Source organism: Protopterus annectens, chromosome 6.part0 (assembly GCF_019279795.1).
Source record: "Protopterus annectens isolate FY-2018-M chromosome 6.part0, PAN1.0, whole genome shotgun sequence".
Taxonomy (NCBI): domain Eukaryota; kingdom Metazoa; phylum Chordata; order Ceratodontiformes; family Protopteridae; genus Protopterus; species Protopterus annectens.
This window is the reverse complement of record NC_056737.1, coordinates 595,132,729-595,157,338: the sequence shown is the minus strand read 5'-3', so window position 1 is coordinate 595,157,338 and position 24,610 is coordinate 595,132,729. Positions and strand designations below refer to the sequence as shown.

The following is a 24,610-nucleotide window of genomic DNA, read 5'->3' as shown; positions in this document are numbered from 1 at the left end:
ATTCCATTGCATCATTATATGTTCTTTGATCTTTTTCTTTCTCTACTTTTCTCACTACATATTGCTACTGTAACAAATATATATATATTTTTCCATAAATATCACCCGTCATTCAGACCAGTTTTTATAAACTGCTGTCATAGTAATGTGATATTTCCATAACTGTATTACTAATCTATTCCCTTCTTCATTCCATGCTTTCTCATTTATCCTTTTTATTCCTTTGCCTATTTTTATATGTTCCTTGTTTCTTTTATCTCTAGCCATATTGCAAGATGATCAGAAAATCCTGTTTCAGCTACCTCTCCTTTTCATGTAACTAAACCTTCTGATAGTATAAAATAAGATATTTTAGTTTTATACACACCCCTTTTGTAAGTCCATGAATTTTTGTCCCCAAGTTTCAACTTACCACATCTTATAACTTCTGCCATCTTTCTTGTATCATTTCCTTTCTTTTTACGCTTACCTCTTCAATCACAATTAAAGTCTCCTGTTGTTATGATATTCATATTTATCACTGCATAGTCTAAAATCTGATGAAATAAACATTCCCTTTCTTTACAGTTAGTATAAACATAGTGTTTTAATTCTGTATACTTGTTCGTTCCATTTTAAGTCTACGATTAGTCTTGCCATTTTTGCAAAATTTACATTTAATATGTTTACTGTAGTTCTACAGAATATGGCTTTTCCAGAACATCTCTCATTTCTCAAATTCCAGATTCTTTCTTCCCCATAGTTTCTCTGTTTGCAATCTTTCTTCATTTATTAAAAATCTTGTGTCTTCTAATATAATTACATCGACATTGCATATATTACACCACTCCAAAATTCCTATTCTTATTATATTCTTGATACTATTCACATTTACAGAAAGCACTCTAAAACTTAAATTTTCCCTTTTCCTTAGATTGAGGATTTCATAAACTCATATCTAGTTACTGGGCTAGCTTTCTTAATAGGCCATTCTAAGTCTAACTAATTTCCTTCCCAAAAGTGAGAATTATACACTGTACCTTGTGCCTGGGAGTCAAACACCTTAATCATTATACTAAATCCCAATCATTAGCTGTATATATATTATTTTTCATCCATTTTCTTTCTTTTTTTTCTTTTGTACTTATCCCTTTAATTTTTTCTCTTTCTGTCTTTTGTCTTTATGCCAATAGAATTCTTTTATCCCTTTTACTACTTCCCTGTTTGTTTTCATCACGTATTTCAGAACCGTCTGTGTCCTCTCTCTTTTCTCATCAAATTTTTCTTCTGTTTCTACTTCAAATTTTTCCTTAGTTCATTTTCTTCTCATTATTTTTCTTTTTCCTTAATGTTATTTTCATTTTTGCAATCCATCCATAAATGTCCAATTTTGTTACATTTATAACATTTCAATTTACATTTTTTGTGTCGTCACATTTTCACACAAATATAACATTTTGTTTTGTTACAGTTACTTATCAAATGTCCTTCTTTTCCACAAAAAAAGAACATGTTTTGGGTTGTCCCCAATATTTTACAACACCCCTATTCCCCTCCATATTTGTCATACTTGGTATATGTATATTTTTTCTCTATTTTCAACACAGTATTACAATACCAGCCACCAATTCATAAACCCCTTTTGTCATAAACTTTTGCAATGTCCAGTACTTATTAACACAAAGCTTTCAAATGTCCTTTCAAAATCTGTTTCTTCCTCTGCTCGAAGTTGTATATGAATCTTTTTTTTTGTTTCTCTGTTAAATGCTTGTATCTCATAAAGATTCTCTGTATTACTGTCCGTCTTTCTTCATATTCTGCTAGAAACATTTCCATTGAAAAAAAACAGTCTCAAATATAGTGTTACAAAATGTCTCTTTGTTAATAAAAATAAATGCTCTTACTTCATGTGGTTTTAGACCCAATGGAGCTATTAAAACACAATTCATACCTGTCCATTTCTTTGTCTTCTTTACTTTGAATCCTTACCACATAGTTCTGTTTTTCATTTTTTTCTGCCTTCTTTTTTGCTACCTACTTTTGCCTTTTACTTTCTCTGTATATGTTTTCTTTTCCTTCTCACCACTATTCTTCAGGATTGTTTCTGCATCCTCCTTTAGTATTTTCTCTATAATGTACCCCAGGAAACATCTCTTTCATTTTCTGGCTCCCTCTACCACCATTTCTTTAAGTAAATCATCCCACAACCCACCCGACTGGAGGGTTTTAAATATACATCAATCATTTGTTGAGCCATCTCCATCAAACAGGTTTCTTTAAAACATTTCCTCAGAATCCTGCACACATTCTTTGGGCTTGATATTTGCATTGTCCTTCCTTTCTTTCACTACTCCAAAATCTCCTCCTCTTTCTCTCTGCCTGCCTGTTTCTCTGGGCTGCCTCTGTGCCTGGAATGGAAACAGATGTGCTCCTGCAAAATGGTTTCCACTCACAATAACGAGAAAGGGATGTTCCCTGTTATCCTGGCCAAATTTCTCACAGCATGAATAACAGCTGGTCTCTCCCCTCAAATGAGACCATTGGCGCAGTGGGACTAACTTGGTCAACAAGGTGTAAATAAAAAAAAAATGTATATAGTTTCTACACTGATTTGTCCCTACTGGAACTGATGGAGTCATGGGGCCTCCCTCCCATTTGGCTTCCTGCAAAGAGTCTGGGGAATACAGAGACTGCAATTTCAGAGACGTAAGAAAAATGAATCCTTCACAAGCTGCTTCCTCCCTCTAGATGAATAATACTTTGAGGAAACCTTGAGACATGTGAAGTTCTTACAGTATAGCTTCTGCTTCCCATTCCTTTCCCCAAAGAAATGTAATAATGGAGGAAGTGGAGGAGCCTTGAATTATACCCCCATGTGGAATATTCCATAAGGATGACATATATGCAGCCTGGAATCATTACATATTCTACTTCTGCAGCTTTCAAGAAAGAGAATACCCTTTGTAAATCTCTTGCTGGCTGGAATGAGATTCTCACTAGGCATCCTCATGCTACCTTTTGTGTGACCTGCTTGGTCCAGCATAGAATGCAGAAACATCACATAATTCTGCTGATCTGCTAGGCAAAAAGTCTAAGAAAGTATTCCTTTTAGTGTTGTAGTCTAAGCCCTCAACAGTTTGTCTCATTTGTTCAAATTCTATTAATCCCTAGTCCTTTCTAGTGGATCAGACATGGAAAAAGTGCCCCCCCCCCCGGTTGAATCTTGGCTGAAGTACAAAGTGATTACGATTATGCACAGCATTCAGAGTGGACTTCTGCATGTCCTTTTATAATTTGACTGCTTATGCTGATACGGTTGCTAGTGCTACAGGCTCACTTACGTGCCTATATAGGAAGCCTGTCTAAGGCTTCATCTGTTTAGATAGAGTTAAGACCGTCCATTTTTAAACTCCTTTTAAGGAGAGTTTTTTTCCTACTCAGTCATCTTTGTCAGTATCTGACAGATGATCTGTTGAAGAGAAAAAAATTACCAATTCCACTATACTGTAGTTGATGTGTCTTAGGCCTCTCTACCCACTTTTGCTTATCTTCGAAGTCTAACCAACACTTCAAAAAAAGAATCCTACTGACAGGCCACAGCATTATCTTGCTCTCTCCATTATCAGCTAAGTCATCAAAGAACACGGCTCCTTCATTTTAACATCTGTAGTTCTGAGCCCTATCAGTTTTTTTTTCTGGTTTATGGAGGCATCATCTGTGGACAGTTGCATTCTTGACTTGGTCAAGGATGACCATGTTGTAGAGCTTGTGGGGTCTTACACAGGAAGAAGTTCAGTAAGAGACCAAGCCTCAAGTACAGTGGCAATGGAACAAGTCCAGACTTAACTCCTTAAAGTGCCAAAGAGATTGTCCAACCATACAAATATGGTCAAGGATTCTACTTCCTCCTGTGTTTTGTACTCTGAATGAGTCAACAATCTTCTGCCCATTATGGACTTGACAGCTTCACTAAGCAAATTTGATACATCCAGTTTAATTTACTTACCAGGGGGTTATATGTACCCCTTCTATTGCAAAGTGGATATGATGAACACCTTGTGACACATTACTGAATGACCACCACACTTATTGTGGAGTGCTCCAGTTTCAGTTTTCCTGTGCACCCACAATGTTTAGTTAGATGTTGCCTATGGTACCCAGAACCTTGCAGATTGAAAAGTTCCATGTTTTTCCTGTTGCTTGTGTAGTTCTTATGGCCCCATCAGTGAGATCACTGTCGGTATTCCCAGAATAGATGCTGCCATTACTGTAGTCCCTATAGAGAACCATGAACTCGATGAAAACCTCTCTGACCCTAATTCAAAGGATTGCTTTTGTTAGCTTAGAGCTGGTTACTATTCAGTTTAATTTTTTCCTGCCTTTTGAGAGGGTCCAGCAGATCATGAATTTGTTAGCCTGGTTGAATTAACAGCAGATTGACCAAGCTTGGACCCTCCTGTGCCTTCTGGCCCTGATGGCATTCACAGTTTTCATGGTTCAGTTTGCACATATGAGGATGCAACAGTGTAGTGGACTGTGTGGTGCCAGTAGCTGTAAATTTATCTTGTACCTACAGAACATCTTCTGGTTGTCACATCCCTGTCTCTTGTTCCCTAAAGTGGTAAAGCAACCCCATTGACTTGCATGTGAACTTCTGTTTCCTGCAACAAAACCCATCATAGTTGGTGAAGACAGAACCCTGTAGTAGTGAGAGCTCACCTTAGGTTGTCAACAGTTTGAGGGAAGGTGGTCCTCCTGTTATACAGAGCACTATATCAACCATATGGAGTTGCAAGCAGTCCTCCAGGCCCTAAAAGATTTTAAGGGAAGCCACTTCTAGAATCCCTTCTCTTTTATTCTGCCAGCCAATTAATCTTGTGGTACCTGATCAAGCAGAGGGACTCTTGGGCAATACCCCTGAGAGGAGAGGTGGTGCCTGTCCAGCAGTAGGCGTCAACAGGGGCATCACTGTCTCAGCAGTTCATATCCCAGGAAAAATAAACATGCTAGTGGATTCACTGAGATGTTTATTCCATCCTGTCTAGCGATGTAGATTCAGAAACTGTGCATGGTTTGGATCTTAATGAAGGTGGGACAGTCCAGTAGTCTACCCTTTTGCTATTGTGGAGAATGTTGTCCCTCTTCTACTTAGTGCTATAATGGGGCAAGGAGGAGTTCACAGTAGGCACATTTTCCATCTTGTGGCATTGGACATTCCTACATTCCTTCTGCCATTCCCTCTGATCCCACTCATCTTCGAATTCACAGAAAGACCAAAATGTATCCTCGTTGCCCCAGCACGTGAATAAGATGGGGTTTTAGGCTCTCCGTTACCACACATTACAAGAAAGCCTTCTGGTAGGGGACAAGGAAATTCCCATGGCTCAGATGACAGCTTGCTTTGCCTCAGGGCCTGCTTGTTCTTGTAGGCCCCTTTGATTTCACTGGGTTTACTGACAGGGGTGTCAGAAGTGGTTGTAAGGAAAGATGCCCTTCACCCAGCAGATGTATTTTGACAAGTATGCAAGATTCTTTATTTGAGCAGATCTGTATTCTGTAATGCTTCAGCTGTTCAGTCTGATGTGGTTATGTCCTGTCTCAGACATCTGTTTAATTTATGCCTCAGCTATTCCACCGAGAAGACACGTGTCACTTCTTTCTGCCCATGTAATCTTGCTGAGGCAAGATTGTGAACCAGCATTGTCTGATCAAGCAATTTCTAAAAGAGACTCTGCATCTCCACCTACATTTGAGGAACCCCTTCCCTCTGTAGTATCTCAACAAAATGATGCTTGGGTTTGCCCCTTTTGTACTGGCTGGTTAAATGGTATTGAATTTCATATCTTGGAATACACGTTTTTGTTGACCTTCACTTCTGCTCACAGGTTCTTGGAGTAACAGACCTTCATTTGTAGGAAACTCCTCTCTTACAGCATCTTAGAACAGCAGTCTGTCATTTGAAGAGAACTTTATCTGGCCTTTCAAATGCATCAGGTGTCCTGAAGACCAGTCTGCATTTCCTTCCAAAAGCAGTGTCAGAATAAAACAAAAATCAAAAAAAGGCAGTGTCAGATTTGTTCTTAAACTGGTCCAGCCAGAAAAGTGCATGAGAGAGAGGGAGACCTTTACATTAGGAATGTGCGTTACCAGCTCACATCTTACATGAAACAGGTGCATGAGGTTAGGAAAATGGAAAAGCTTTGAGGAGAAGACTTGATAGTCAGAAAGCAAAACATTTTCAAGTGGATAGCTGACTGCATTATCTTTCTTCATCATGTGGTACGCCATCCACTGGAATATGCCAAAGTAAAGGATCCTTTCCAGTTGATGTGTAGCTGCCCTCCCAGTACTTCATTCCGAAATGCCAATGTTGTAAACATCTGTACTATGTTCATTTGGTCATCTGTTTATTCTTTTGCTAAGCGTGGCTGTTTGGACTTTGATTCCAGAATTTAGTATCTTTAAAATTCAGGACTCCGCTTTCTGAACCTTTCACTTTTTTGTCCATCCTTCGGGTCTTTCCAGTTTGATGGACTTACTGCTTGAATTTCTGTACAGTCCAAGGTTGGCAAAAGATCTCTAATTTTGGATATAATGAGTGGGCTAAAGAGAATCTCTGTTAGCTATAAAGGGGATAGTACATTCTTACTATATTGAGTGACCTTCAAGCAGATGGTCCTTGTTAGGTGTTGTGTACCCCACTCACTATCTTCCTCTAAGTGGATGTTGTCTCCTTTTTGTGGCTACTGTTTGATTGCCTGTGAATCATATAGGTATTTACGTGTATATTTTTAACATTGTAGATGTATATTCTTTTCTAAGTGTATACTTGCTTAGTAACTGGGGTCAACTAGCCAGCATGGAGACTAAGGTATGCTTCTGTAGTGTAGCTTTTTATGTCGCAGCATGCACTGGCATAGAGCATGTGTATTCCCTAGCACTGGAAGTTCAGAGAAAAAAAAAATTAACTGGACTGGGAGAGGATGAATCCAGTCATAAACCGAAAAGGAAGGTGAGGTGTCATCTTGTGATGATCAGTTGGCAAGGTAGGAGCTTATCTGTTTTATATCACAGAATTTTAAACTTAGAAATGCAAAATCTTCTGAGATATAAAGATCAACAAATAGGCCTGGAATGACTTTATCATATTTACAGGTCTGTTGCATTTTGTGAGCGTATCCCATAAACTCTTGAGTACCTGTACCATGTTAAGCCAACTAGTTTAGCTGGAGTTCTGTGTATTTTAAAAATGTTCTTAACCTTAGGTGTTCACAGCAGTCATTCTTGTGCTTGCTTTCTTTTCATGTAGATTTCTGAGCAAGATGAAACATATATGGAAGACAGTTTCATTGTGAGAGGTGGTGACGATGAAGATGACTATGAAGACTGTGAGGATGAAGAGGATGCTCTTGTAGAAAGGATTCAAGAAGATTCTAGTGATGATGAGGTTATTGACCTTGAGTTGCTAAGTCATAAGTCTTTTTTAGGCGAACAGAGACAATACTGTACACGACGCAAGATGAAACTAAAACTTTTGGAGTCTGAGCAAGGCTTGTCAAAAAAGGCAAAATGCTCTCGGATTATTATTCCTAATGATTCAAGTGATGAAGACAACAAAGTAGAGAATCAAGAACACTGTAGTATTGGAATGAAACAGAGCACACAGACATGCAAAAAGCTGCAGTCAAGCAGTCATCTTAAGAAGCCAGACATAGTAACCAATAAAAGTAGAACTATGAACATGTCTGTGGAACAAAGGCATCAGAATCGACTAAATCTGAAAGCTTCTGTGTCTGAAATTTTAGATTTTCACCATGATGGCAGTAGTGGCATAAAACGTCCTACTTCTCAGAATGTTAAGTGCAAGCTGAAAAGGCAAACAGATTATATTGAGCCACAACCTGAAAAGCTGTATAAAAAATGTAGCTCACATGTAAGTATTAAGACAGTGAAAAGTGATTTTAAATGCAGTTAAGGACTTGGAGTTGTATTTCTGATAAAAGCATTGTGATAACCTTGAAAATGTTTGAACAGTTCATCAGTTGTATCATTTTCTTTTTTCTTCACTCATTCACAAAAGAAAGCAATCTATGTACATTGTGTGAGTGCACTAAGCAGTGTGCAATGTACAGTTTTTCTGTTGAACCTCTGTGTTGGTTATAAAGTGAAATGTATAATGCTTGCCTATAAGTGTGATTTAAATGGATTCCTATCAGATAGTCAAGCTTCTGCAAGTTCAAACCTCATATGGTCGAGACCATAACTTCGAATTTGCAGAAGTTTGAGTGTTTCAATGGAAATCTGAGGTTTCCGTTTTGTTCAATGTGGTGCAGTCTTGGAGTTGGTATATTTAAGTAGCAAGGGTGTGGGGGGTGCAGGGGGGCTTGCCCCCCCTTCTTACAACAGTTTATTTTGTTTTCTCTATTTTGTTTTTTATCCATAGTCAAAGTTTTTTAACTTCGAACAGGATGGTTCAAACATTCCATGTTCAAAGTTATTAAACTTCGACTATGTGATACAGATCCATTTAAATGATTCAACATTCATCTCAAATGTTTACTGCGTACTTTCAGGATTATGGCTTATCATATACCTTGAGTATGAAAAAATAAGCTTTAGCACACCACCCAAGTTGCTCTTTGTAATGAGCTGTGTTTAAATGTATGGCCCGCATAGCTGATTTTACATCACAGTTTAACTTATATACTTTGACAGCTGGCCACTAAATATGGTTGGTGTCTCTCTCTCTCTCTCTCTGTATAGTATTAACAGCTTGCATTCATAAATTAATAGAAAGTTGCATGCAGGTTGCTTTTCATATAGTAGATTGATCAAACAGTAGTCTACTCCATCGTAGAAGAGAGAGGATCCTTCCAAGTTGACTGGAAGTTTTCCAGTAAGCAGGCACAATGGACAGGAGTATGCAAGGCTGTAGTTATTATTTGTACGGTCATTGCTTCCCCCTGTCTGTGGTAACTTTGCAGGTTATGTATTCACAGACTAATGAAGGCTAGAAAACTGCAACATCTCCTCAAGAGGGGAAGATGACAAATATTTAGACAAAGAAACTGCAAAACTGGAGTAGATTAGCAAAATAATACAGAGCCTAATACCTAGAATGTTGTAGGATTCAAAGATCTTTCCCTTATTTCATTGGTTGAGCCATGGTGAACATCCTCTACTACAGAGCATGAAAAGGCTCTCTGAATGCCCTTTTGGTCTGAGCTAGGTAACATCATCATCCTCTGTACTGCATATGGGGAGCAGACTTCAGTGATGACAGGGCAAATATAAAAGAAAAGCAGCTCTATGGTTTGTCCAAATATACTTTGCTTAATCATTAACCATTAGATCAGCGTTTAATATCACTGGCTGATCAGATCAAACTTTAACGTTTTTCTTTGGGGGACTTTTTTCCCTTCCTTCATGCCAGAGATGCTGAGAGGGTCTTCCCCTGTAACCCCTCTGTAATGTAATCTAAGGCCACCAAATCTTGACATTAATTATGTACTTCAGAAGATAGCCTGATAAACAATAGTTGTGTAAAATCTTACCATGACTGCAGATGTCCTTCTCATCTGTGTTGCAGTATTCTTTATATATGGATTGTATTCTGCCCTATGACCCAACATCCAGCCAGTATACAAAACCTTCAAGCTGCTGCCAGTATGTGGGACGTCGCATGGCTGCTTTGACAACGTCAGCCATACAAGGATGTCTGCACATACCATCCAAGTAGAATGCCTCATGAGGAGCAGGAGTCCTAAGGAAAACAATAAGTCATCCAGGGAAGAGACAAGATGCAGGAGGAAGGGACAGAATACTGCAACATAGAAGAGAAAGACATATATGGTTATGGTAAGAGTTTGCACAACTGTTCTATGTCCTTCTATTCATTGTTGCAGTATTCTTTATATATGGGAGAGTACCATAGCTTAAATGGAACCTAGGGAGGTGGAAGGAACAGAAGAAGGTGGAACCTAGGGAGGTGGAAGGAACAGAAGAAGGCTGCAAGGAAGAAGTCTCCAGAAACCCATGGAGAATAGCCCTTGCAAACCCAGTTCTGGACCTAGGAAGAGAGTCCAACTTGTAATGTGTAGTAAACGTGTGCACAGAAGACCAAGTAGCAGCCTCCAAAATGGAGTTAGTATCCAGACCCTTAAAAAAAGTCCCTGAGGAAGCCACAGATCTAGTTGAATGGGCTCTGACAGAAGTAGCCAAAGACTTATCATGGAAGTCATAGCAAAAGGTAATAGCTTTAGAAATACAAGAAGAAATAGTCTGTTTAGAAATGGGTAAACCCAGAGCCCTGGGATGAAAGGACACAAAAAGCTGATCTGACTTCCTAATAGCTTTAGTCTTGTCCAAGTAAAATCTAAGTTGCCTGTGTACATCTAACATATGCAAAATTCTTTCACTAGAGGACTGAGGAGAAAAGAAGATAGGAAGTTGGATAGTTTTATTAAGACACCAGTCATCCACTACCTTAGGCATAAAAGAAGGATTAGTTCTCATGGAAACTCTGTCCTTGTGGAAAACCGAAAAAGATGGAGCTGTCATCAAGGCCTGTAATGCAGAGACCCTCCTAGCAGAAGTCAAGACAACCAGAAACACAGTTTTCCAGGTGCAAATCTTCAGTGAAGCAGAACCTGTGGGCTCAAAGGAAGGCAGAGCCAGCTTTTCCAGGACATATTTGAAGTCCCAAGGGAAGAGGGACTGATTTCCCCTGGGGCTTAATATGTAGGGTGCCTTTAGGAAAAAGCTTGACTTCCAGTCTGGAAGCTGAATGAAGTGAAAATGGCAGGCGAGCAGAAAAGCCAGAACAGTGGACTTTCAGTGAAGAATATGATAAGGCACTTTATGGAAGTTAACACAGGAAGGAAAGCACAACAGGAAATGTTCCACAGTAAGTTGATCTAGATTTTTTTTAGACACCAGATAGAAAATATTTCCATATGGAAATATAACATTTTCTTGTATTGGGATTTCTGGCCTCCTGCAAAATCCCAAGCACATCCTGAGAATAGATGTAACTGAAAGGGATCAGAAATTGATCACCCATAGGGTCAGTTTTAATGTTGACAGATGTGGATGAAGTAAGGATCCCTAGTCCTGTGTGAGTAGATCCATCTGGTGAAGCAACGTGTGGAGATGGCCCTTGGCTAACTGCAGACGAAGAGGGAGCCAGTGCTGTCTTGACCAAAAGCGAGTTACCAACAAGATTTTTGGTTTGTCCTGCTGAATCTTCAGCACGTCTTTCTGTATGAGAGGGAAGGGGGGATGCATAAAGAAACATTCCCTTCCATGAGAAAGAAAGGGTGTCCACTTTCCCAGCCAGAGGATGCCAGGTCCTGGTACAAAAGAGGAAGTTGCCTGTTCTGAGGGGAGGCAAATAGATCCAGATGTGGAGTACCTCACCAATGAATCAGGCCCAAGAACACATCCCTGTGAAGCATCCATTTGTGGGATTGTGTCATGGTCCTGCTTAATGCGTCTGCCACAAAATTTTGAGCAGATGGTAGATAAACTGCATGAAGAGTGACCTTGTACTGAATAGCTAGCACCCATGCCTTCATTGCCAGCCTGCACAGAAGGTAAGATTTGGTACCCCCCTGGTTGTTTGTGTACCATAGGGCAGTGGTGGTGTCTGTAAGGATTTTCAGAGGACCTGGTTGAAAAAGAGGGTGGAAAATTTGTAAAGCTAAGAGCAGAGCCCTGATGTTGATGTGCTGTCTCTTCTGAGATGGAAACCAAAGACCCTGAACTTTCCTGGAAGCATAGGTTGCCCCCCAGCCTGTGTCTGAAGCATCTTTGAAGAATTGTTGAGAAGGCTGAGGCAGAAGAGGAGGAAGCCCTGGATTCAAAGAAAATTGCTAAATCCACTGAAGGAGCTCTGATTTCAGGCATGGAAGAAATGGAATCATGGCATCTAGTGGATGAGCATGCTGGGACCAAGTAGTCTTCAGAAACCAAAAACTAGCAAGCAAGCAGAAAAATCTCCACCAGTTTATTGTATATAATGTAAGCACTTTCCCTAACTCAAATAAGTCAGCTTCTTCAGACAAGTACAAAATCTCACATGCCCAGTTTAAAAAGGTTACAAAAAATGCTCAGCCTATGAGCTAGCAGCCCAAAAACGTGATGTCATACAACAAATGCATTTTAAATGCATTTTAAAGCAGTATACCATACATTAAATTGAGCCATGTAAATATGAATTTAAAACGCATACGTCTATAATAAATACAGTTAAAACAGACATAATAAACTGTTACATATAAAATAACATTGCCTGAAATACATACAATTTCTTAAGACAATGTGCATATAAATATATACACATACATGTATTTTCTATATACATAAATACATGTGAATAGATAAAGAATATGTGCATCCTAAAAATCTTCTAGACATAAATACAATAATATATTCCTATTTTGAAAATAAGATAATGACCATCAAACACAACCAAAACCAAAATAATGTGTTTGTGTGCACTTTATATACTAAGTTCATCTAAGTAAATACTTAAGTGAATACATAACATATTAGTGCAAAGATATGTTAATAACTAGCGTTTGCTAGTATAAATCTACCTCTTCAGGGCTTTTAGTTTTAACAAGCTTTTGATAGATAAAGCTTCGTTCAAACCTGGGAAGGTATATGCAGCTGTTGCAATCCGCCATTCCAGCTCAGCCTCTTCTAATTTGAGTTCCCAAGGCCCCCCTCTCTCCGGTTGTGTTCCACCAGTTGTAAAATAACAAATAATTGTGACCTGGAAAGGTGAGGGTATGTTTCTATATATATATCTCTTCAGAAACCACTGAAATTTCTGTGTGGAGTTTTGGAAAGGGCAGCAAGGAAATTGTGGAAGCCATGAATCCTAGGAGTCTCAAGAATTCTGTAGCTGAGATGGCTGAAAGAGTCTGGAGGGTCTCTAAGAAGTGAATGTGAAATACACCCTTGTTTGTTGGTAGAAAGACCATTATCAGGTCTGTCCTCAACCTACACCCAAAGAAAATGGGATCCTGAGATGGAATCAAACTGGAATTGTGAAACTGATGGTGAAACCTAGGTTTTGAAGGAGATGAATGCCCTTCTCTAGATTTAGAGACAAAAGATTTGAGTCTTTTGCTAGAAAAGAAGGCCGTCTAGGTAGGTTAAACCTGAATACCCTGGACCCTCAGGAAGGCAATTGCAGGAGCCAGGCACTTTGTGAACACCCTTGGGGTAGTGGAAAGACCAAAAGGCAAAGCAACAAATTGAAAGTGCAAATAATCTTCCGAGAAATGTAAAACTGTCCTGTATAGTGGATGGATGGGGATATGCAAGTATGCATCTTTAAGATCCAGAGAAGCCATGAAGGCCTGAGGTGAGATGAGAGGAAAAAGTGTCTGCAGGGATAGCATTTGGAAAGAAGGATCCTACAGGAAAATGTTTGTGGGAAACATCTAGAATTGGTCTCCAAGGACCATCTTTTTTTGGGACCAAAAATATTCTTGAGTAAAAACCCTTGCCTCTCTGTTCCCAGGGAACAGGCTGTATGGTGCCCTGACACCTCAGTTGAGAAAGAAGTCTGGAAAAAGCCGCATCTGACTGGAGGGGGCTATGGAATACCCATGAAAGAAGGAAGATTCTTCCAAGTCATGAAGCAACCTTTTTGGATAATGGACAAAACCTAGGCATCCTGAGTGATCCTTGTCCAGGTTGGAAAGGATAGAGAAAGGTGAAGAGAAAGAAGGCTATGACTTGGAAGAGGACCTTGGTTATCACAGAGAACTGGGTCTTGCCTGAAAGGACTGCTGAGAAGAGGGAGCTGAAGAAAATGATTTTGACTGAGAGGGTCTTCTGGAAGACTTCTTAGACCCGGAAACAGAAGAGGAGGAAGAAGCTGAACGTGCTGGTCTCCTAACAAAAGATATTTTGATAGGAAAGTTTCTATGAAATTTCGATCCAAAAAGAACAGTCTTTTCCAAAAGACCATCTAGTAACTTGCCTTGATGTCATCAGGTAATGACCGAAGTGTCAACCATGAAGGCCTCCTAAGCAGAGAGGCAGAAGCAGCAGCTTTAGATGATGCTTCAACAGCATCAGAGTTGCACTTAACTGAATGCCTAGCAACCTGAGAGGAATCAGCCAAAAGAGACATGACCTGTGTTTTAATCTCAGAATCTGGCAGAGAAGATAAGGCTTGAGAAGCTTGAGAAAGCAAAGCTAAGGAGTACCTAGACGTATGTGTCTGGTAATTAATAGCTCTGATAGCTAAAGTGGAAGAAGTATATACCTTTATACCCAGTCTCTCAAGAATCTTGCTCTCTTTATCAGATGGAAGAAGCTTGGCGGAAGGGGATAACCAGGAAGACTTATCTGAAGCTATGGAGATAACTGCTGGATCTGGAGAGGGGCACTTATATAGAAACTTACAATCATCAGGAACCTTGTAGAACCTTCTTAGGAGCTGGAGCCTGAGATTCTGGAGTTTTAGAGGAAGAAGCAAATGCGTGTAAGAAAGTTGGAAGGACTGGAGGAACTGCATAGGGTGAGAGAACTTCCATCTGAAGGGAGATTATAGTACCTCTTCTGGTCTTCGGAAATCTGGGAACAATTCCATTTGAAGAACTCCCCCATCTTATTGGTTTTTCCAAAGGAAATTTCCTCTTGAGGGCAATCTCCTCCATTAGAGTCCTCCTCAGGAGATGCATATTCCAAAGGTGAAGCAAGTTGGGTGGAATATGCCAAAGAATCATCATCATCAGAAGAGGAGTCTTCAGAGACAGAATCAGGTACATGAGACACAGCAGCCTGAACTGAGGAGGCATAGGGGAATTAGGTTTCAAGGCCATCAAGGCCTTATTAAGACCCTGAGAAAAAGCTTTCCAATCCGACTGAGGAGGAGGAATACTGAAGTGTTTAGTTTTTTTGCTTTTTCTTAACATGTCTTTCTGGAAGAGGGGACAAAGAGGGAACCCAACATAGGCCTAATGGCAGACAAAGCCAGATCCCTAGTAGTAGTATCAGTGTCAGGGCTGTCACCAGAGTCCTCCAACACAGAGCCGTGGTTCCCCAATGTCACCTGAAAAGGATATTTGCAAAGACTCAGACATGATGGGATCTGTTCCCCTAGCAGCTTCCACAGAGGTGCCTGCTGAAGAAGCAGAGCCAACCTCCGACCATACCACTGGATCTTCACTGACCTTAGGGAGTACGTCTAAGGCAGAAAACGCAGTGGAAGAGGATTCAGGTTTCAGCTTACTCACCTTCCTCTTCAAACTTGGCTTGGCCAAAGGACACCCGTCACTCTCCTTAATGTCTTTAACTAAACATTTGAGCTTCTGATTCTCCAGATTCAGAGCCGAAAGACAACTACACAATGTTTTAGGTGCAAAGGCCTGACAGATAGAACAGGATCAGTGGTCGTGACTAGCCCCTAAACAGAAAAGACAGAGCTCATGGCTATCTTTATGTGGAATCTACCTTCCACACCTACACTTGCCATTCCTGGAATAAATTAACAAAACAAATGGCAGTAATAAGAAATAAATCTCCAACAGGGCACTTTTGTGAGCTGGTAGCGACACACAAATGAAATCCAACTGCAGATAGAATGTATGAGTCAACTTTCTGAATGGCGGCAGAAAAGTTCAGAGGATGGTAGGTGTGGATGTTTTTATGGCTGACATTATCAAAGCAGTGTGTAAAGTTCCACATACTTGGCAGTAGCTTGAAGCTTTTGTATACTGGCTGGACGTCAGGTCATAGGGTAGAATACAACCCATATATAAAGAATAGTGCAACATTGAATAGAAGGGCATCTGTTTTCTCTTACCTCCTTCATTGGTGGTAGACGGAGTGTTCCTTCATACATGTGGAATAACAGGCATGTTAATAAAGACCTAGGGGTGAAATATTTTTTGAGACAAAACTGTCAGATTACAGCAATTAGAATGTGAGATGGTTTGTGAAAAAATGGTGTTAAGCAGGTCAACTGGGCATAGCATGGTAGTAATAAGGGCCTTCTTATCCAGAAAGAGGTATTACATGGATAGTATGGATGAGTGGTGATATTAGCTATAGTGTGTGCTTGATCAAGACCCACTCAACAGACGGACCATTCCACTCGCACTCTAAAGAGTACCTGACAGTCAGGTGATGATTAAATCCTACCACTACCAACAAAGGTAAAGGGAGAAGGACAGTGATAGACAGATGGGAGCTTGAATCCTACCACTGCCAACCAATGTGAAAGGTCACCACAGATATGATCTGTTGAGCCATACTACTAATTCCAGGCAGCTTAAAGCATAAATAAGACTCATATTAATTGCTAACCAGTTTCCTATGTGTGGCCTGACCACATAAGCCTACAGAAATGTGCATGAGCTTTCACCATTTGCATCCAAGAATAGGCTTCATACTCAACACCCACCAAGCAGTCTCGTTGGCCAAGCTTTATAGACTAGTTTCTCATTAACTGACTTACCTATGGTAATTATACTTTAAATTATCTCTTGTATTCTCACACACACAGAGGTCAAGGAGAATGGATTACAGTGGTATCAGGCACACCATAAGACAATTTAGGAAGAAGATTTGGGAGAGAGAGGAAGAAGACAAGAGGAAATGAGCAAAGAGACTGATAGATTGCATGAAAGACCTGCAACAGTCAGGCATGACTATTGAGGAAGGTAGAAGAATTGCATTGAATCAATAAAGATAGCTGCAGTTGATGTGGCACCCCAAACCAATCTAGAAAATGGGAAAAAGCAGGGTTAATGATGGCTCACTTGCATGCATGCATACGGACACACACACATGCATATATATCCATTAACAGGGAAGGCCGGTTATATTCTCCAACACTACAGATTTCTGCCCTGGGTCATATTGATGAACTGCCACCACAACCAGTTTACCAGGGTAGGGTCCTCCCAGATGTTCATCGTGTTTCACTGTTGCAGTCATCACTGTAGGGTTCTTCCTGCCGGCAGGCAGCCCTCGGATGGCCAGAATTCCAAAGTCTGGGTCCGGCGTCTGCTGTGCACTCACCCTCCCTGACGTCAGAGCGCCAGGGGTACAAAGCTCCCAGCCGACACCATGTTCTCCAGTCTTTCTTGCCACGTGGTGGAAGCATTTGCAAGCGCCAATCGGCTGACTCCTGTTATTTTTGGTGCTTCATACCGAAGACATTCTTCTTTTCAAAGCTAAGTACCCCGTTCGGGAAACTTTTTTCTTGCTCCAGACCGATGTCAGAAAAAGTTAATAATTGTATTTCATGTGGGAAGCAAATACCTCATAAGGATTTTCACTCTTATTGTATTCCTTGTCTAGGCCCTGACCACGACGTAGCTAGTTGTCGGTTTTGTGCTAAATTTAATCAACGTGCTATTAAACGGAGATACGATTTTGCTTTTCATTACTTTGGGAGGCGATTTAATTATAACATGTCGTAGGACACGCTTCCGACTACCGGAGTTCATAAAAGGTGCAAGGATAAGGATAGGCCTCAGAGGTCCAAATCAGCCGACAGTCTACAATCCGAGCCAGCTGCCGGTTCGGCCGTCGTCAGTGAGGTGCTTTCACAGCCCCTGTTGTCGGCCATTACAGAACCGCTTGCCGAAATGGACTCCCACGAGGAGCCAACTAGGCCTTCATATACTCCAGGTGCAGGACCTTCGGATAATGCTCCCTCGGATGGGTCCGGAGCCACTGTGCAGGTACCGGCTTCCAAGGGGGTTTTCAGGCCTACGCAGCTTCAGGCAAAGGCAAAGACTCCTCCTAAAACAGACTCAAGCCCAGGCCTCCTCTGATCCGGGACCTAAATCTCAAAAACAAATGCTTAAAATGGCGGAGGACTTGCTAACTATGATTAGGGGTTCACATCCCCCTCCAGACAAAAGGCCAAGACAAGAATTGGATTATGAATCCTCTGATCAGGCATCTATCTCTTCAGTGTCTTCCTCTGAACAGGATTATACTTTCCCTCCTTATGAGGATTCTGATGCTGAGGAATCCATTCCTTCAGCTTCTCCTCTTGAGGATTATTCTTGTGGGGAAACTTTACATGACATGAGGGAACATTTCCACTGGGAAGGACAGGAGTACTCTGAATCTAAGAGAAGGCTTAGGGATTTCCTTCTTCTTCCCCAACACAGACCCCTGGCTATTCCTCCTATTTTGGATATTGTGGATGATGTCTTTTCTGAGTCTAATTTAACTCCTGACTCCTTTCCTCTGGCCCCTGCTAAGCCTGATAAATATTACAGAGTCCCTGACTCCCACCAGTTTCTTTATAAAAATCCTACTGCTGATCCAGAAACCATTTCTCAGGGTCCTAAGGGTGTTAAGGCCGCCACTGCTAAGAACCCTATTCCGTCAGATAAGGATTCTAGAGCTTTGGAGAGATGGGGCAAAAAGGTGTACACTTCTGCTACTTTGTCTATTAGGGCTTTAAATTGTCAATTTGATATGTTGAAATATCAACAATACCTTTTGTCTGTTATGAAACAAAAACTGGGTACCATTTCTGCATGTGCAGACAATAAGGAATTACATGATTTGATACATGCTACTGAGCAGGTGGGGAAACATACCTTACACTGTGGATTTGATGCTTTGGAGGCCTCTTGCAGGGCGGCTGCCACTGGCACTGTCATTAGAAGGCATGCACGGTTAAAGGAACAAAATTTGCGTGATCAAGTGAAAGCAAAGTTACTGGATGCTCCTGTTCAACATAATGTTTTGTTTGGGTCTAAGGCTGAAGAGGTTATAAAGAAAATGGAGGATAAGACAAAATCCATGCAAATGGTTAAGGATTTCTTACAAGTTCAGCCTCCTAGATTTAGCAGAAATTGGCCAGCTAAAAATTGGTCCTTTCCCAGCTCGGACAGGCCTCAGAGGGGTAGATATAGGTGCCCCAGAGGGAGGGCCCAAGCACAGACCTCTTATAGACCTAGACAGTGGAGTACTTCCACCCCCAGGAGCGGAGAAGATAGGTCTCAACCTTATAGGATACAGGCTCAATGACTCCCCCTGCATGGCCCCAGGAACCTCTCTCCTGGAAGCTCCTCTGGGAGGAAAACTTTCTCTTTTTCACCGAAATTGGACTTACATAACCCAAGACAAGTGGGTTCTGTATGTAGTTTTAAAAGGTTACAAATTCCACTTTCACACCTTACCAACACCAAACGGATGGCCAGACCTACCAAAAACTCAATGGGCAGAGGCATTAAAACAGGTGAGGTCCCTCATGGCTTTGAGGGCCATAGAACTGGTTCCAAATTCAGAGACGGGACAAGGCTTTTATTCAAGACTCTTTCTAGTTCCCAGAAAGCAAAATATTTGGAGACCCATCCTGGATCTGTCAGACTTAAATACTTTCCTGGAGATACCAAAGTTCAAGATGCTTACTCTGCAGCAGCTCCTGCCAATGTTGAGCAAAATTGCATGGATGGTGACATTGGATTTAAAGAAGGCTTACCTACACATTCCTATCAGACAGGAGTGCAGAAGATACCTCAGGTTCAAGGCAGGCTCGAAACATTACCAATTCTCTGTGCTGCCCTTTGGCTTGTCTACTGCACCCAGGGTCTTTACCAAGTGCCTGGCACCAGTAGTAGCTTACTGCAGACTTAAGGGAATTCAGATGTACCCTTATCTGGACAACTGCCTTATTCAAGCAGACAGCAAGGATATTTTATTCCAGCACCTGGAATTTGTTCAGAATCTACTCAAGTACCTCGGATTCACTGTGAACGTAAAAAAGTCAGATTTGACACCCACTCAACAGATAACTTTCCTGGGTGCTCTTTTAAACACAACAACCCAGATGGCATCCCTGACATCAGAAAAACAACTACAGCTGGCTTCAACTTTCAAAAGCCTGGCGTTAATGTCTCAGCTAGGTGCAAGGAAATTCCTGCAGGCTTTGGGTTACATGGCCTCCTGCATCCTACTCATACCATATGCAAGACTGCATATGAGGAAGATACAGTGGTACCTAAAAAGCGTATGGTCCCAGCATTGTCACAGTCTAGAAACAGAGATTGCTGTCTTGCCTTGCCTGCAAAAGGAATTCCATTGGTGGGCCATGGCATGTCTTCAAAACAAAGGGAAAGCCTTTAGTCTACCTCCAGCCAGCCAAGTGATAACCACGGACGCCTCGGATTATGCATGGGGAGCCCACTTGCAGGGGAAAGGCCTGCAAGGTTTTTGGACAGAGGATCAGAAGTATCTACATATCAATTTAAAAGAGATGTTAGCTGTGCAGAATGCCCTCTTGGCTTTCAGGGATCTTTTACAGCCAGGGCAGCTACTGATACGGACAGACAACACCACAGTTATATGGTACATAAACAAGCAAGGGGGTTCACACTCCTACCCCCTTTGCAGACTAGCCATGACTCTATGGAACACAGCACTAGCTTGCAAAGTGGACCTACAAGCTCAATTCCTGCCAGGGAAACAAAACACTCTGGCAGACAGCCTGAGCAGGAAACTGTCAGACCCACACGAGTGGATGCTAGACACCCAAATATTCAAGATGATTACAGAAGCTTGGGGCTGCCCAGACATAGATCTATTTTTACAGACTTTTTGCACAAGGACATATCACAAGCTAGCATGGAAAGTGGATGCTCTCTCATTCAGTTGGAGGAACCTCTCGCGGTATGCCTTTCCACCACTACCTCTTCTACCAAGGGTGTTATTAAAGATAAAACAGGACAAACCAAAGCTGATTTTACTAGCCCCAAATTGGCCTCAACAATTTTGGTACTCAACACTGATAAATCTATCCCAGGAGCCCCCTTGTATTCTACCTCAGATTCCAAATCTTTTGTCTCAACATCAGGGCCAGGTCCTGCACTCTCATATCAAAACTCTCAGCCTGGCGTATTCAGGGTCTATGATTAATCCTACCCTTTCCAAACAGGTCATGGATGTTATCTTAGAAGCCAGAAGGCCTAGCACTAGGAAATCTTATGAAGGTAAATGGAAGAGATTTTGCACCTGGATGCATGCTCAGGAATCAGATCCTCTCATTCCAAATATTCCATTGATTTTACATTACCTAACAGATATGTTGCATAAGGGTTTATCTTTTTCCTCCATAAAAATACATGCCTCAGAGATCTCTGCACATTATAATACAGATCTTCCAGTTTTTTCACATCCACTTCTGAAACAATATCTCAGAGGAGCAAAGAATTTAAGGCCCCCTAGGACACCACCCATTCCTACCTGGGACCTCAGTTATGTCCTGGAAAAACTTACTCTGCCTCCTTTTGAGCCTGCTGCCACATCTGATATAAAGTATTTGTCATGGAAGACCGTTATCCTACTGGCTTTAACTTCAGCCAGGAGAGTCTCGGGAGTTACAAGCGCTCATGGCTGTGGAACCTTACATTATTTTTCATCAAGACAGGGTTTCTTTGAGGACTAACCCTACTTTCATGCCTAAAGTGGTTTCTAAAGTGGCTTTAAACCAAACTATTCACCTGCCAACTTTTTTCCCTAATCCACAGAATAAGGGGGAGAGGATCTTGCATTCTTTGGACGTGCACAAGAAGCTTCGCTTTTACCTGGACAGAACCAAGGATATCAGGAAAACAGAACAACTGTTTGTTTCTTATGCAGCAAATTCCCAATGCAAAGCTATTTCAAAATAGACCATTTCTAAATGGATTGCTCATGGAATCAGAGTTTGTTACTCTCATCATGGAAAGCAAATCCCAGGAAAAATTAGGACTCACTCTACCAGAGCTGCTGCTACTTCAGCTGCTTTTCTCAGGGGAGTACCTACCAAAGATATTTTGGAAGCTGCAACTTGGAGTTCAGTGCATACTTTCTCTAAGCACTATAATCTCCCTCTTTATTCTAAGTCCAGGGCAGGCTTTGCTTCTGCAGTCTTGCAAGGCCTTCTAGCCGCCCCTTCTACTCAATAACCACCACCCTTTATCTCAGCTTTGGGATTCAACCCTACAGTGATGACTGCAACAGTGAAACACGATGAACATAGTACAGTTGTGTACACTTACCATAAATGTAGATGTTCGAGTGTCTTCATTGTTGCAGTCTGGGTTACCCACCCTCCTGTCCCCTCTTATACTTTTATTGGTGTGGTTCCCTGCTTCACCCTTCTTCTGAGGTGTATTTGCTACAGGGTATGGGGTTTGTTGTATGTTACTTTTTTGTTTTACTTTTAGCCTTTACTTTTGGGCACCTGACATCTGGAGCAAGAAAAACTGGAGAACATGTTGTTGGCTGGGAGCTTTGTACCCCTGAGGCTCTGACGTCAGGGAGGATGAGTGCACAGCCAATGCCGGACCCAGACTTTGGGATTCTGGCCGACCGACGGCTGCCTGCTGGCAGGAAGAACCCTACAGTGATGACTGCAACAGTGAAGACACTCGAACATCTACATTTATGGTAAGTGTACACAACTGTACTTTGCTGTTTCACTCTTATTAATAAGCCAGATAATCATAAACACAAATTATATTACATTGCAAAGTGGTCCGGAATGAGGAGATGGATGCCAGCAGCTTTGTCACCAATTAGTTATGAATGTTCTCATAGAAGACCAGCCACAGATTTGTTAAAAGTGAATAAAAAAAGTTTTTCATTAGAATTAAATAATTCACTTAAGCATGCTGGTAGATGTTCACTTGCACAATGGAAAAATTATAATTCTGAACAAACAGAAGCTCAAGAAAATATTCTTCAGCTGTACTTTTCCTTCCATTTCTTACTGAATTAATTGGTGCTCTGACTAGAGTGTCTGAATTTTCAGAGCACATCAGGCTATGACACTGTGGTCACAGGCTGCAGGTGGCACTCCTTGACACCTTTTCTGTTTTATTCTGTTTCTCTCTCTCTCTTTCTGCCCATATGATTTTATTTGTACCTTTTCTTGCAACCAAACAGCTTCTCCCCTCATATCTGTACTAATGAACCTGTTTACTTCCTGTTGGTCAGCTATGTCTCCAGAGAACGTTTGGATTTTTCTTTTATGTGTTAGCTTCCAGGCCTAGAAAAAGCAGATCTTGTAATAACATTTTCCTGTATATAACTGCTGTACTTCCCAGAAGTGAATGTTACAACTTTACAACTTCATTTGCAAACTGTGTATTCAGATGTTTTACAGTCATGGAAGAGGGTCAGACATTCATATATTTTTTCCTGCCACAGAAAAGAGCACACATTGCAGATTAAATCATATACGATATCTTCCTATTTCACTGTTGCAGTATTTATTACATTAGGGATACCCTGCCAAGAGCAGCCCAACAGCCAACCAGTATACCAAAGCCTTTACCTTGTTTTAAAGTACACCATACATCACAAGTATGCTTCCTGCGTAGCATAGGGCATAAAGATGACATCCAGACATACCATCCTCAGAACTGCTGCCAGTCCAAACACCATCTCTTGATCTTCGCTCTGAATGCCTATTCCATTGCTAGTTCCCCAAACCATTGCAGATAACTGCCCCTTTGGGTTCTTTTTTACTTGGCTATCTTTTATTGTTGCTTGTGGGGTTTCATGTCATCCAAGAAGGGTACATGTCAATGTCAATGTGGGAGACTGACTCCCTATAAAGACTGCCATGAACTGTGTCTATTTTGCCTTACTGCCTCGCGCGACCATACGTCCTGTTCAATCTGTCAGACTTTTGTACCTAAAACCCTGCTCTTATTTCTGCTCGGAGGGTTTCTGAGCTCCAGGCCCTCATGGCCTTTCCTCCTTTTTTGTTTTTTTCACAGGGACAGGGTGTTTCTTCGTACTAATCCTTCATTTATGCCCAAGGTGGTAAATGAGTTGTCCTTGGATCAGTTGGTACAACCCCCCCCCCCTTATTTGGTGCTTTATCTTGAAAACCAGCAGAGCTCTTCTGTTGGCACTTCAGGCTTTTTGTCCTCTTTTCTCCCCAGGACCTGACCTCCCAAGGTTTTTACTGACAATACCACAGTGATGTGGTATGTAAACAAACAGGGGGAACAAGATCTTACCTTCTTTGCCAGTTGGCACTCCTAGTGTGGGATCTTGCCATCCAGTATCAAGTGACTCTTTAGTCAGTTTACATTCCCTCAGGTTATAACATTGTGGCAGACACTGAGCAGGTTTTTAACTCAATCCCATGAATGGATGCTTCACAGGGATATGTTTCTGGACATTGTCCACCAGTGGGGCACTCCTCGAATAGATTTTTTTGTCTCCCCTCTGAACTGACAACTTCCTCTATTTTGTGCCAGAGTCCTAGGTCCCCTGGTTTGGAAGGTGAATGCTCCATATTTTTCTTGGAAGGGGATGTTTCTTTATACTTCCTCTCATTCCAAAAGTCCTGCTCAGAATTCAACAGGATGCTTCCAAAACCTTGTTGGTGACTCTGTTTTGGGTGAGACAGCATTGGTTCCCTCTTCTGTATTTAGCTAAGGGCGATCATCATGAGTTACCTCACAGAGTGGATATACTCACACAGAACAAGGGATCTCTCATCCATCCCCACCTGTCCACTTTTCAACTGATAACTGTGGGTGATAGGATTTTGATTCCGCATAGGCACCTTTTTTCCAAGGATTTGCTTAGGTCCTGCAAGAGGCCAGGATACAATACTAGGAAATCCTACTTA

At 41.3% G+C, this 24,610-nt stretch overlaps 1 protein-coding gene across 2 annotated transcripts in view; it reads left to right on the top strand.

Annotated features, from left to right (window-relative positions):
- Window positions 1-24,610, top strand: part of FANCM (FA complementation group M) — a 2,552,324-nt gene that overhangs the window by 2,312,837 nt on the left and 214,877 nt on the right. For both annotated transcript variants that reach the window (XM_044074265.1, XM_044074264.1), the window contains exon 20: window positions 7,289-7,912. In XM_044074265.1, the coding sequence (XP_043930200.1) occupies window positions 7,289-7,912 (624 nt within the window). The remainder of the gene's footprint in view (window positions 1-7,288; window positions 7,913-24,610) is intronic.